This window comes from Physella acuta, unplaced genomic scaffold (assembly GCF_028476545.2).
Source record: "Physella acuta isolate Inbredline_101_S28 unplaced genomic scaffold, ASM2847654v3 ptg000824l, whole genome shotgun sequence".
NCBI classification, from domain to species: Eukaryota; Metazoa; Mollusca; class Gastropoda; family Physidae; genus Physella; species Physella acuta.
This window is the reverse complement of record NW_026732342.1, coordinates 87,363-102,005: the sequence shown is the minus strand read 5'-3', so window position 1 is coordinate 102,005 and position 14,643 is coordinate 87,363. Positions and strand designations below refer to the sequence as shown.

General features: G+C 36.2%; 1 protein-coding gene across 2 annotated transcripts; it reads left to right on the top strand.

Annotated features, from left to right (window-relative positions):
• The first annotated feature begins 256 nt into the window (after positions 1–256).
• LOC131951739 (developmentally-regulated GTP-binding protein 2) lies at positions 257–10,737 on the top strand. 2 transcript variants are annotated; one of them, XM_059314119.1, is made up of 14 exons: positions 257–345; positions 495–583; positions 908–979; positions 1,332–1,421; positions 2,488–2,548; positions 3,684–3,774; positions 4,137–4,209; positions 4,287–4,377; positions 5,122–5,219; positions 5,358–5,434; positions 5,913–6,001; positions 7,555–7,613; positions 8,840–8,893; positions 10,519–10,737. In XM_059314119.1, exons 1-14 carry the CDS (start codon positions 282–284, stop codon positions 10,603–10,605), a joined length of 1,095 nt encoding a protein of 364 aa, XP_059170102.1. In that variant the 5' UTR covers positions 257–281; the 3' UTR covers positions 10,606–10,737. The 2 variants fall into 2 exon arrangements, with proteins under 2 accessions (XP_059170102.1, XP_059170103.1); XM_059314120.1 differs by lacking the exon at positions 908–979.
• The last annotated feature ends 3,906 nt before the right edge of the window (positions 10,738–14,643 follow it).

Sequence of the window (14,643 nt, the reverse complement as noted above, 5' to 3'; positions counted from 1 at the left end):
TTGGGCATATTAATAATTCACTTCGCCTATAGTTTTTAATTAGTGTTGCTGCTAGTTACTTTTAGGTTTAGTCTGTTTAAGGTAGCCTACAATATCATTTTGATTATTTTTTATTTAAATATGCAATGTGTGGTAGTAGAGTGTGATAATCTATCCAATGTACGTGAGCTAAATGACTGACATGTAATAGATCATACTTGACTAAATTCTCAAGGTCCTGGCATAATGGCCATCAAAATGTAATTTATATTTTCAGATTTTATTTCATTTAAAATTTAATCATGGGTATCCTGGAGAAAATTCAAGAAATTGAAAGGGAAATTTCAAGAACTCAAAAGAATAAAGGTTAGTCATACTGTGTTGATATACAGCTAAAATTATACTTTGTCTAAGAAATCAATTCCAAAGCTGTTGTAGTCACATCTTCTTTGGTAAAATATATTTGATAAATACATTAGTTGTTTTTTGCCTATTAATAAACCAAAACTTTGCAGCAACTGAATATCATTTGGGTCTCCTAAAGGCCAAGATTGCCAAGTTAAGACAGCAGTTGCTAGAACCATCTGGTAAAACTGGACAAAAGGTTGGAACTCAGTTTTTTCTTTTTATTTTAAAACAAACATAATTTCAAATATAATTATCCTTATTGCATTGATTTTGAAGTAAAATGTATGTTCTTTGTATGTGATTTATATGTTTTGTGAAGTTTTTATTTCAAGAAATGTTTAAAGTAGCCTATTGTTCTGTAATAAAGGAAAACGTAATCTATCATTCTATTGTAAAGTGAAACGTAGTCTACTGTTCTAGTATTAAGGAAAATTTAGTCTATTGTTCTGTTATAAAGTGAAAAGTGGTCTATTTATTCTATTATAAAGAGGTTTTCATGTTCTGCAATGTTCTAAACCAGGGGGAAGGGTTTGATGTGATGAAATCTGGAGATGCACGTGTAGCATTGATAGGATTTCCTTCAGTTGGTAAGGTAAGTTTTGATAGGATTTCCTTCAGTTGGTAAGGTAAGTTTTGATACGATTTCCTTCAGTTGGTAAGGTAAGTTTTGATAGGATTTCCTTCAGTTGGTAAGGTAAGTTTTGATACGATTTCCTTCAGTTGGTAAGGTAAGTTTTGATAGGATTTCCTTCAGTTGGTAAGGTAAGTTTTGATACGATTTCCTTCAGTTGGTTAGGTAAGTTTGACACTTGTGCCATGTTTGACTACAAGCTTTCTGTGACACTACTCATAAATAGTATATTGGGTTTGCAAAGAAGAAAAGACCTTGTACATTTAGTATCTGTGTACTGTATGATTCAACTGTTGCCACTTTCTCTGACCAGTCAACTTTATTGAATACAATGACTTCAACCCACAGTGAATCAGCCTCTTATGAATTCACAACATTGACATGCATCCCTGGTGTTATTGAGGTACGTGAACTCTCTTCTCCATCTTATATTCTATGTGTGTCTTGTCCATATAAGCTATGTGTGTCTTGTCCATGGTTTTACATGTATGTTGTAGTTGATGGCAGTTTTACATGTATGTTGTAGTTGATGACAGTTTATGTGTATGTTGTAGTTGATAGCAGTTTTACATGTATGTTGTAGTTGATGACAGTTTTAGGTGTATGTTGTAGTTGATAGCAGTTTTACATGTATGTTGTAGTTGATGACAGTTTACATGTATGTTGTAGTTGATGAAAGTTTTACGTGTATGTTGTAGTTGATGACAGTTTATGTGTATGTTGTAGTTGATAGCAGTTTTACATGTATGTTGTAGTTGATGACAGTTTACATGTATGTTGTAGTTGATGAAAGTTTTACGTGTATGTTGTAGTTGATGACAGTTTATGTGTATGTTGTAGTTGATAGCAGTTTTACATGTATGTTGTAGTTGATGACAGTTTATGTGTATGTTGTAGTTGATAGCAGTTTTACGTGTATGTTGTAGTTGATGACAGTTTTACGTGTATGTTGTAGTTGATGACATCTTACATTTGAACAACTTTCCATTCCAGTATAATGGTGCTAACAGTTTTACATGTATATTGTAGTGTATGTTGTATGTTCCAGTACAGTTTTACGTGTTGTATGTTGTATGTTCCAGTATAATGGTGCTAACAGTTGTACGTGTATGTTGTATGTTCCAGTATAATGGTGCTAACAGTTGTACGTGTATGTTGTATGTTCCAGTATAATGGTGCTAACAGTTGTACGTGTATGTTGTATGTTTCAGTATAATGGTGCTAACAGTTGTACGTGTATGTTGTATGTTCCAGTATAATGGTGCTAACAGTTGTACGTGTATGTTGTATGTTCCAGTATAATGGTGCTAACAGTTGTACGTGTATGTTGTATGTTCCAGTATAATGGTGCTAACAGTTGTACATGTATGTTGTATGTTCCAGTATAATGGTGCTAACAGTTGTACGTGTATGTTGTATGTTCCAGTATAATGGTGCTAACAGTTGTACGTGTATGTTGTATGTTCCAGTATAATGGTGCTAACATCCAGCTGCTTGACTTGCCTGGAATTATTGAAGGGGCTGCACAAGGTAAGTACACATGGTGTACATTGATGTACATGCAAACCACATTGATGTACACATGGTGTACATTGATGTACATGCAAACCACATTGATGTACACATGGAGTGCATTGATGCACATGTATAGCTGTTGTGAACACACGGTGTTCGGGTGATCTGATGCTTAGTGCAACATATAAGACAAACAACCACAAACGGGTTACAAAACAAGACTGAATGAACACAAAGGCTTGTTAAAACTAAAAGAATTTAATAATATCTACACCTAACCCAGTCTATTTTAAGCACAATATACACAAGCTAGTAAAACTATGATACAGTGGCTAAAAACTAGTATAGACCTAACCTATATTAACCTTGGAGATCTGGACAAAACTGAGGCTATCACATACGTTTTCACACACCTTATATACCCTTTCATAAACTGGTACAAACCCGACTATTACAACTCACACAGTACGAGAAGTGAACAAGGACGAACGGGATAGGGTACCAAGTACAAACAATATTTACCCCCATTCATCCCCTTCACTCGTTCTTTACAGTAGCACATTGATGTACACACGGAGTGCATTTATGCACATTGATGTTGTACACATGGAGTGCATTGATGTACACATGGAGTGCATTGATGCACATTGATGTACACATGGAGTGCATTGATGCATATTGATGTACACATGGAGTGCATTGATGCACATATGTAGCACATTGATGTACACATGGAGTGCATTGATGCACATATGTTGCACATTGATGTACACATGGAGTGCATTGATGTACACATTGAGTGCATTGATGCACATATGTAACACTTTGATGTACACATGGAGTGCATTGATGCTCATGTGTAGCACATTGATGTACACATGGAGTGCATTGATGCATATGTGTAGCACATTGATGTACACATGGATTGCATTGATGTACACATGGAGTGCATTGATGCATATGTGTAGCACATTGATGTACACTTACTGGTTTGATTACACAACCACCACACTTTCTTTGTTTTCATCTCCCGATAAGGTGTAATCACTTAATTGTTAAACAATTGTAATAAGTAATTAAAAAATATTTGAGTAGGTTTAATGTTGCTGCATGTCCGCATTCTGTTTAAAACTTGTACGTCCATCTTTAGGTAAGGGGCGAGGAAGGCAGGTGATTGCTGTAGCCAGAACTGCAGATTTAATTATTATTATGTTGGACGCAACAAAAGGTGATATTCAAAGGTTGGTGTTATTTCTCTCAACTTTGTTGCAACAAAAACTGTGCGAGCAGAAAATGTTGCAGCAGATTGAAGGTGGGTTTTATTTAGTGGACAACTGAAGCATGAGATCATTGAACTGAGCTTTAACAAATATATATACAAACCACGTACATTATTTAGCCAGATGTTTTTATTTCTTTTACTGAACTAAAACCTGCTAAAGTCAATTTATAAAAGGTCAGTGATCAATTGCTAATTATAGCTCTAGTGTGTTTTGTAGAGCTCAACCTTTTTGGCTATGATTAGCTATGTAGAGATTTGTCAAAATTACATAGTATTCACTTGTATTTGTAGGCAGTTGAAAGTATTCACTTGTATTTGCAGGGAGCTGCTTGAAAAAGAGTTAGAGGAGGTTGGAATACGTCTAAATACAAGGAAACCAAATATATATTTCAAGGTACAGTATTGATTCATTGACTTGACTGGGTTTATTCTAATATTGTATGTTGTCTAAAATGAAACATCTAATTGCAGCAAAAAAAAGGTGGTGGAATTTCTTTTAACTCTATGGTGCCTCTTACAAAAACAAATGAGAAAATGGTGCAGCTAATCCTGCATGAATACAGTATCCTTTCAAACAACCAATCAACTTTATTGTTTTATGGTGGCACCTTTCAAACAACCAATCAACTTCATTGTTTTATGGTGGCACCTTTCAAACAACCAATCAACTTCATTGTTTTATGGTGGCACCTTTCAAACAACCTATCAACTTCATTGTTTTATGGTGGCACCTTTCAAACAACCAATCAACTTCATTGTTTTATGGTGGCACCTTTCAAACAACCAATCAACTTCATTGTTTTATGGTGGCACCTTTCAAACAACCAATCAACTTTATTGTTTTATGGTGGCACCTTTCAAATAACCAATCAACTCCATTGTTTTATGGTGGCACCTTTCAAACAACCTATCAACTTCATTGTTTTATGGTGGCACCTTTCAAACAACCAATCAACTTCATTGTTTTATGGTGGCAAGTCAGGAGAAATATTTTGTGACAACTGGTGGGTCAAGGTGGGTGGTAAATTTGTGACAACTGGTGGGTGGTAAATTTGTGACAATAGGTGGGTGGTAAATTTGTGACAACTTGTGGGTGGTAAATCAGTGACAACTGGTGGGTGGTAACTTAGTGACAACTGATGGGTCAAGGTGGGTGGTAAATTTGTGACAACTGGTGGGTGGTAAATCAGTGACAACTGGTAGGTCAAGTTGGTTGGGAAATTTGGGACAACTGGTGGGGAAAAATATTTTGCGTGATTGATGAAAGTGTACAAAGTCTGTAAAATGTTCTTTAACACTAGTTCAGAAATCTTCAATGCAGAAGTTTTATTTAGGGAAGACTGTAGCTCCGATGAGTTTGTTGATGTGATCCTTGGCAACAGGGTCTATATGCCTTGCTTATACGTGAGTATTGTTTGATAGTTCAATGTTTCTTCTGCCCATGCATGCTACATCAGAAGGCCAGAGAATTAGTTTTCACCCACAAATATGATAATAAACACATTTTGGACAAATACTTTTTAATAAAATCTTTTCTTGTAGGTTTACAACAAGATAGATCAAATATCTATAGAAGAGGTTGACAGATTAGCCAGGCAACCTCACACTGTTGTTGTAAGGTAATAGAGCTGTTATAGTTGTTATATAGCTGTCTCACACAATAGTTGTTATATAGCTGTCTCACACAGTAGTTGTTATATAGCTGTCTCACACAATAGTTGTTATATAGCTGTCTCACACAATAGTTGTTAATAGCTGTCTCACAATAGTTGGTGCTGTTATATAGCTGTCTGACACGGTTGTAATATACAATGCTCTATGTTACAGTTGTAATATACAATGCTCTATGTTTCAGTTGTAACATGAAAATGAACTTGGTTGTAATATACAATGCTCTATGTTACAGTTGTAATATACAATGCTCTATGTTTCAGTTGTAACATGAAAATGAACTTGGTTGTAATATACAATGCTCTATGTTACAGTTGTAATATACAATGTTCTATGTTTCAGTTGTAATATACAATGCTCTATGTTACAGTTGTAATATACAATGCTCTATGTTTCAGTTGTAATATACAATGCTCTATGTTACAGTTGTAACATGAAAATGAACTTGGACTACTTGTTAGAAGAAATGTGGGAACATCTGGCCTTGTTGAGAGTCTACACAAAAAAAAGAGGGGGTAAGTCAAGAATCATGACTGTTGGTACAATCATGATGGTGCTGTGGCTGTTGGTACAGTCATGATGTTGCTGTGGCTGTTGGAACAATCATGATGGTGCTATTGGTACAATCATGATGGTGCTGTTGGTACAATCATGATGGTGCTGTTGGTACAATCATGATGGTGCTGTTGGTACAATCATGATGGTGCTGTTGGTACAATCATGATGGTGCTGTTGGTACAATCATGATGGTGCTGTTGGTACAATCATGATGGTGCTGTTGGTACAATCATGATGGTGCTGTTGGTACAATCATGATGGTGCTGTTGGTACAATCATGATGGTGCTGTTGGAACAATCATGATGGTGCTGTTGGTACAATCATGATGGTGCTGTTGGAACAATCATGATGGTGCTGTTGGTACAATCATGATGGTGCTGTTGGTACAATCATGATGGTGCTGTTGGTACAATCATGATGGTGCTGTTGGTACAATCATGATGGTGCTGTTGGTACAATCATGATGGTGCTGTTGGTACAATCATGATGGTGCTGTTGGTACAATCATGATGGTGCTGTTGGAACAATCATGATGGTGCTGTTGGTACAATCATGATGGTGCTGTTGGTACAATCATGATGGTGCTGTTGGTACAATCATGATGGTGCTGTTGGAACAATCATGATGGTGCTGTTGGTACAGTCATGATGGTGCTGTTGGTACAGTCATGATGGTGCTGTTGGAACAATCATGATGGTGCTGTTGGTACAATCATGATGGTGCTGTTGGTACAATCATGATGGTGCTGTTGGAACAATCATGATGGTGCTGTTGGTACAATCATGATGGTGCTGTGGCTGTTGGTACAATCATGATGGTGCTGTTGGTACAATCATGATGGTGCTGTGTCTGTTGGTACAGTCATGATGGTGCTGTGTCTGTTGGAACAATCATGATGGTGCTGTTGGAACAATCATGATGGTGCTGTTGGTACAATCATGATGGTGCTGTTGGAACAATCATGATGGTGCTGTTGGTACAATCATGATGGTGCTGTTGGAACAATCATGATGGTGCTGTTGGAACAATCATGATGGTGCTGTTGGAACAATCATGATGGTGCTGTTGGTACAATCATGATGGTGCTGTGGCTGTTGGTACAATCATGATGGTGCTGTTGGTACAATCATGATGGTGCTGTTGGAACAATCATGATGGTGCTGTTAGTACAATCATGATGGTGCTGTTGGAACAATCATGATGGTGCTGTTGGAACAATCATGATGGTGCTGTTGGTACAGTCATGATGGTGCTGTTGGAACAATCATGATGGTGCTGTTGGAACAATCATGATGGTGCTGTTGGTACAATCATGATGGTGCTGTTGGTACAATCATGATGGTGCTGTTGGAACAATCATGATGGTGCTGTTGGTACAATCATGATGGTGCTGTTGGAACAATCATGATGGTGCTGTTGACATTTTGCTGGAGCCATAACTGACCACATGACTATGTAGCATTTGACATTTTGCTGCTACATTGACATAAACCTTCAAAACATTTTCAGAGCGACCTGATTTTGAAGATGGTTTAATTTTACGAAGAGGTGCAACAGTGGAGCACGTGGTAAGAAAATTTGTGGCAAATAATTCTTTTTTTATTCACAATAATGAATATGTTCTAACATGATTGAAATGTTGAAACCTTTACTCCTTCATGTTAGCACATGACAAAAATAAATTGTTGGTACTATTGTGTGTGGAAGTCATTAGTGAGTAAGGATTGATGCATTACAATAACCCTTTGAACCCATAGCTCCTCAACCAAAAATGCCCATCCCCCTGAGTTTAATGTACACACAACAGACTCTCAATAAAGAAATAAAAACTATGGATATAACAACTAGATTAATTTTATTATTTTGATTAACATTTGTACATGAATTATCGTTAATATTTTGACTCAGTAATCTGGTCGCCTGTGTTGGTTGATCCTTCTTTTAGACATAGTTAGATGTAGACATAGTAAATTGTAAATGGTAAACACACCAAAACATTTGGTTCATGGGCGCAGCCATGACAGGAACTTAACATGACCCAAACATCACCAGTTACGTACTTTTTTTTATATATTGCAATTTTATGTACGGACTGCCGGGGTGAGGTGTCTAGTACTGTTTTATCTGTACCTAGTCATGGAGCAGTGGCGGAACTAGAAAAAAAGGGCCACCCCGCAAAAAAAATTCTGCCCCCCCCCCCTCATATATATATATATATATATATATATATATATATATATATATATATATATATATATATATATACAAACACAGAACTCAAACATTGGATACTTATTTCTCGCCTGATCTGGTTTTGGAAAAAAAAATTCTTTTTTTTTTTCAATTTAAACAAATTTCAAACATGTCATGTGTGTGAGTGCATTAGTCTGTTGAAATTTTTTTTTATTTTTTTTTTATAACTAGTTTATTCAATATGTTTGCTGTAATACAGCCGATTGATTATTGATTGTCTTCATCTGTCATGTCATGATTGTCTGCATCTGTCATGTCACGGTTGTCTACATCTGTCATGATTGTCTGCATCTGTCATGTCATGATTGTCTACATCTGTCATGATTGTCTACATCTGTCATGTCATGATTGTCTTCATATGTCTTGATTGTCTACAACTGTCATGTCATGATTGCCTACATCTGTCATGTCATGATTGTCTACATATGTCATGATTGTCTACATGTCTCATGATTGTCTACATGTGTCATGATTGTCTACATCTGTCATGATTGTCTACATCTGTCATGTCATGATTGTCTACATATGTCACAATTTTCAGTGCCATGTGATACACAGATCCATAGCAGAAACTTTTAAATATGCTTTGGTTTGGGTAAGTAGGTTATATTGCTGAAGTTGTTTATTTAGTTTCTCTGTTGTTATGTTGAGTATATATTTTATACAGTTGAACGATTTAGTTTCTCTATTGTTTAGTTATGTTGGGTAGATATTTTATACAGTTGAACGATTTAGTTTCTCTATTGTTTAGTTATGTTGGGTAGATATTTTATACTGTTGAATGGTTTAGTTTCTCTATTGTTTAGTTATGTTGGGTAGATATTTTATACTGTTGAATGGTTTAGTTTCTCTATTGTCTAGTTATGTTGGGTAGATATTTTATACAGTTGAATGGTTTAGTTTCTCTATTGTCTAGTTATGTTGGGTAGATATTTTATACTCTTGAATAATTTGGCTGTAGTCCTATTGACTTGTACCCAACTAATTTAAGAAACAAAAAGTCTAGAGCAGAATTCGACAATCTTTTGAGACAGATAAGCCAAAAGTTAAAGTTTACAAAATTTGTCAGATTTAAAAAAAGCCACTTATTTATTTCAATATTATGTTATTTGATTTAGTTTAGGTACATGAATTTGATTTTTTATTTAAAATAAATAGCTTTAAAAATGAAATAATATTTATTCATCTACAAACTTACAAATGTTTCATACAAAACATATTAACGTATTTTAGCTACCTCTGCTAGAATAATAAAATGATATAACTATTATTATTGTATAATATTTACAATAATTACATGAATGTTTTATTATATTCATGCAAAAAAAAACCTTGCTCGCGTGAATATGTTGACCCTAAGACCGTCAGCACTCCATTTCTTTTAGAGCTGTCCACTTGTATTATAGTGAATGTGTATTATAATCTATATATATAATTCTCTTCTGGGAGACGCTAGAAAACAAGCTGTAAAAACAAGCTCCCTACCACCCCCACCCCTACATGGTCTTAGTGAGTTGTGTTCACTCTAAATGTTTACAAGCAGAGCCGGGTTTAGTGACGACTATTAGGGGCAGATAATTTAGTTTGAAACGATTTTAAACATAGGGGGGGGGGGTGGGAAGGTGGGGGGGTTATGGTTCTTATCTTGCTACATATAGTGTTTTAAAGAAATATTTTCGAATTCACAAATTATGAATTACTGAAAAGTAGAAAAAAAACAACAACTAAATAGCGGCATATGTTATGCCGCGGGACGGCTCGTTCTTAATATTTGTGCATGGAACTGGAGAGCTGCATCTTGACATTAAATGAGTTGCTTGCATCTTGCGAGCGGCAGGCTGTCGACCCCTGGTCTAGAGGGTTAGGGTAAAACTTATCTAAACCTAACCGTATTCCCCCAATATTTAGTGTTAATTTGAAAACATTGCTGGTCAAAAATGACACTAACTAGAAAACTGTTTTTTTGTATATTCAGATTCTTTATTGTTATAATCAACACCATAATTGTGGGTTCATTCAAAACCTGCTTTTTAAAAATGCAATAATCAAGATTGTAGTTTATCTTGATGCTAAACTGTAACTATTTGTAGTTTATCTTGATGCTAAACTGTAACTATTTGTAGTTTATCTTGATGCTAAACTGTAACTATTTGTAGTTTATCTTGATGCTAAACTGTAACTATTACATGACTGACATCAAAATCTTTCTCACCATGCCAGGGCCAAAGTGCCAAGTACAGCCCCCAGAGAGTCGGCCTAAGCCATTTTATGGCAGATGAAGATGTCATTCAGATTGTCAAGAAGTAAATGTCAAGAAGTCTTATGTGATGATTGTGTGCTGTTATTCTGTTGTTTGAATGAACTGAATACATGCATGTATTATAACTGTATTATTATTTTAATTCTATTCAAGCTATTAAATACCAATAGCCTATCCACCACAGACTGTCTTGTTCTATCTATATGACTACAGACTGTCTTGTTTTTGTTCTGTGCCAATTTTTTTCAGTTGACAGATTTTGTTGACCACAAACTAATTAAAGGTAGGTAACTCAACTCCAGAGATCACAAGCCATTGGACAGATTTAACACCACATTTGGTCTTAGACTAGGTAAAGTTCTTTTTAAACAAATGACTAAAATAAAAGGTGTTTAATACATCTCACATAAAAAATAAACACTTTAAGTTCAGGAAAAGATTTTTTTATTATGTTAAAAGAAAAATCACAAATTAAAAAAATGCAATAAAAAGTAAAAAAAAAAATGAATTTAGTTTGTAACCTTACTAAAACAATTCTGGTATGACTGAAAAATATGGACTATATTTTCCCATTCAAAGGGAGTTCATTGATATGTTCTATAATATTATTATTATAAGACCTTTGTTGAATTTTCATCATTGGGCGTCTAGGCTTTACTTTTTAGCCATACCATCATAAAGCTTTAGTAAGGTTACATTAAGTTTACTTTTTAGTGCATTAGTCCCGGGCAGATGAGGCTCGTTAGCTGGGGACAGCCACTCTTCTAGGAGAGACAACTCCAAAATCAAACAACTTCTGCCTTGTAGTTTGTACTTGGTTGGACAAAGGCTATGGAAGCAAATCCAAAAAGAAAAGCAGGCTGAAATCTGAGTCAATGGCGCATAACCAGTTGACACATATCCTTAATTTTGTGATGGAAGCATGGTCGAGTTGGCAAAAGCTCATGGTTGATACATTCGAAAAAAGTATCGAGTTCAAACCCTCTGGCAGATATGGCTCGCTCCCTTCGAACACTAAAAATTAAGAAGAAAGAAGAAGTGCATTTGTTTTTCATTTGTGAGGAGGCTATTAAATTATAAAAGCCTTTAACTATTAAAAATGTTATTGTGTATGACCACAGACGTTATTTTGAAACAACATACAAACCGGAAGCAAACTGTTCTGCCAAGCACCTCTCTAGCCTAGTTAAGGTTAAGATCAAGCATTTTAAGCTGACAAATTATATAGGCTTCTATAGAATGAATGAATGTATATCAGTCCTTTGTGCATTAGTACACCAAAGTGTTGCCTGTAGTCAGAGCCGGCGTTAGGGGGTGGCAAACGGGGCGGTCGCCATAGGCCCCGCGCTTGAAGGGGCCCCGCGCTTCAGCAACGCCATTGTTGCCTGAATTAGTTTGTAAACTTAAATAATCTTTGCTGAATTAAATTTAAAAAAAAAAAAAAAAAACTAAATGGCCGAAATTGTTGGATGTTAAAACTGAGGCCACGGCTGTTGTTAGTGAGTTATCCTCTGCATGGACTGGTACAGACCGTTATTCGATACGAAGACATTAGTGTCACACATCGCTGGCACGGTCGACTCGCTATTGTCCTGAGGTGACTAGAGATGGCGGTCGCGAATTAGCCCCCGACCTGACATGGGAAGTAAAATCGGGAAAAACGTAAAAAGATACCCTATTGTTTGCGGACCGTTGAAGACGTTTTTTTAGTGAGCAGTCGGGGGTGCCTGTAGTAAACAGTCAGTGACCTGATGATGGCTTGCAGAGGAGGATGGGGGGGGGAGCGGATGGGGACATGCCCCGAAAATCCAGAGTATTTATCCCTAAAATCATAATTTATACACTGTATGGGCATCTTTTGTGTAACATCTTTTATGCATATTCACCACGATACGTTTGATAGGCATCCATACAGTAATTATGTTCATATTTATTTTATATATTGCCAGGTCATCTTTAAATACATTATACTTGTATTTATTTTTATATTTTTGAAGGGCATTTATACAGTAATTATGTCCATTTTCATTTAACGGTATTCGTAAAGTGATTAAGCACATGTTTATTTTAATTAATTGTAGGGACAGTGGCGTAGCGAGGTCGGGTGTCACCCGGTGCGGCACTTAATGGTGTCACCCCCCCCCCCCCTTCCCGAGGCGTAGCGACCCTTCCCGGGAAAATTTTTTCAAATTTTCGATTTGTACACCCCCCCCCTCCTCAAACTTTTGATTTGCACCCCCCTCAAGTTTTCGATTTGCGCCCCCCCCCCCCCCCACACCTCAAACTTTCTATTTGCACCCCCCTCAAGTTTTTCTCTATATATTTTGCTATTTTTGCTTTGGTGTCACCCCTCTAAAAGGTGTCACCCGGTGCGATCCGCAACCCCCCCCCCCCCGCCCCCGCTACGCCTCTGTGTAGGGATATTCATTAAATAGTTAAGGCCATAGTGATTCTTGTTTTAAAATAGTGTAGGCACACTAAACAAATTATAAAGTCTATAATGTTTGATACATGATGCCCCAAAATTCCCCAAAGTTAAGTGTTTTGAACGGACACAAATTTTGAAAATTCATAAAAAATTAGTTTGAAGATATGCACTTAAAATTTTTAGCTGATTACCCCAAAATATGGAAGAAGATTATGAATTGATTGTTTATTGGGCTTAAAATGTAATATTTTATGAATGGTGGAAAACCTACGAAGGGGTTAATTTTTCAAGATGGCCGCTGTTGTCATAGTTACCAAGATTTTTTCACCAATTTTTTTAAGTGGAAATGCATATGCGGATGTATCTTAATAAAGCTGTATAGAAATAACTGTTTTCTAACGAGTATTAAAAAAGTTTTTTTTACCGGAGCCTTCCCCCTTAACGTTGCTTCAAAGTGCCCGAAGGTATTAAGTCAGCCAAACAGTGCCTTCAGTACATTTGGAGTATTCGGGATTCCTTTCCCAATACGGCGATCGCCTACAGAATCTTGCTAACAGTTCCAGTCACGAAAGGCAAGAAAAGTAGATCTTCGTTTGTGAACTTTCTGGTAAGATTTTCTTAAATAAACATTAATGTAAAAAAATCAGGTTTGAAGCTGACGTTCATCGTCTCTTTAATGCGTGTATCAAACTTATATCTGTTTTATTTTTTACTTTTCAAACAAAAAGCCTTAACAGAAACAAGCAACGTTTCAAAAGCACTTCTAAGTAAACAAATTATTTGTTAATCAGTGTCTTAATGTTAATACGACATTGATAAACAGCTTAAAAATACCATACATATCGTTATAAATATTAATTCGCGTTGAGAAGAAAAAAAAAAACGCCTCACTGTACATGTTTTATTTAATTATACACCAATGAAAAAAATATAAGGCCCCGCGCGGATGGTTGGCCATAGGCCCCGCGTACCCCTAACGCCGGCTCTGCCTGTAGTGGACCCCAAAATCTCAGTCCTTTGTGCATTAGTACACCAAAGTGTTGCCTCTAGTGGACCCCAAAATCTTTTGAATACTGAAGTGAATGAGTTGACTTTTCCTTAAGGGGATATAACCAAGTTAAGATGATGCTGCCGAAAATAGCAAGTTGTTTCCCAATCAACCAGCTGAAAGATTCAGCAAGTCTGTGTCATTTGATCTATATTTATTGTCAAACGGGGGAGGGGGATGCATCATCGCCTAAATATAATAGCTATCCATTTCATCTATATATATAAAGCAAAGTGGTCAAGTGCCCGTTAGGGCACTTCCCGGCGCCGCATGCTCGTCAAATTTGGCACGATGACCCCTCCCCATAAGAATGTGACGTCATTTATGGACGACCCCCAAAACAATTTAAAGATGGTCAGGAATTTTTCCATTGATTGCTAAACAAAGCTAAACACTAACGCAAACACAACATAAATAATAAATACAAAAATAAACCGGTAGTGATCTCCCCTAAACTTTCTCGAATATTCTTATATAACCAGATCTATAACACTACGGGGGCTGGCAACTCGAGACATAGACAATATTTTTAATCCATTTTTAATTACTTACACTTTTTTAATTACTTAAAATTTTAAAAATAGAATAGAATCTCGTAAAAAAAAAAGA

Bases quoted from the DNA above. Each gene is read 5' to 3' on its own strand.
- LOC131951739 (XM_059314119.1), top strand. From the start codon at position 282: ATGGGTATCCTGGAGAAAATTCAAGAAATTGAAAGGGAAATTTCAAGA. The intron at 980-1,331 runs GTAAGTTTTGAT...TTCTCTGACCAG, and splicing joins GATTTCCTTCAGTTGGTAAG to TCAACTTTATTGAATACAAT. The intron at 4,378-5,121 runs GTATCCTTTCAA...ACACTAGTTCAG, and splicing joins GCTAATCCTGCATGAATACA to AAATCTTCAATGCAGAAGTT.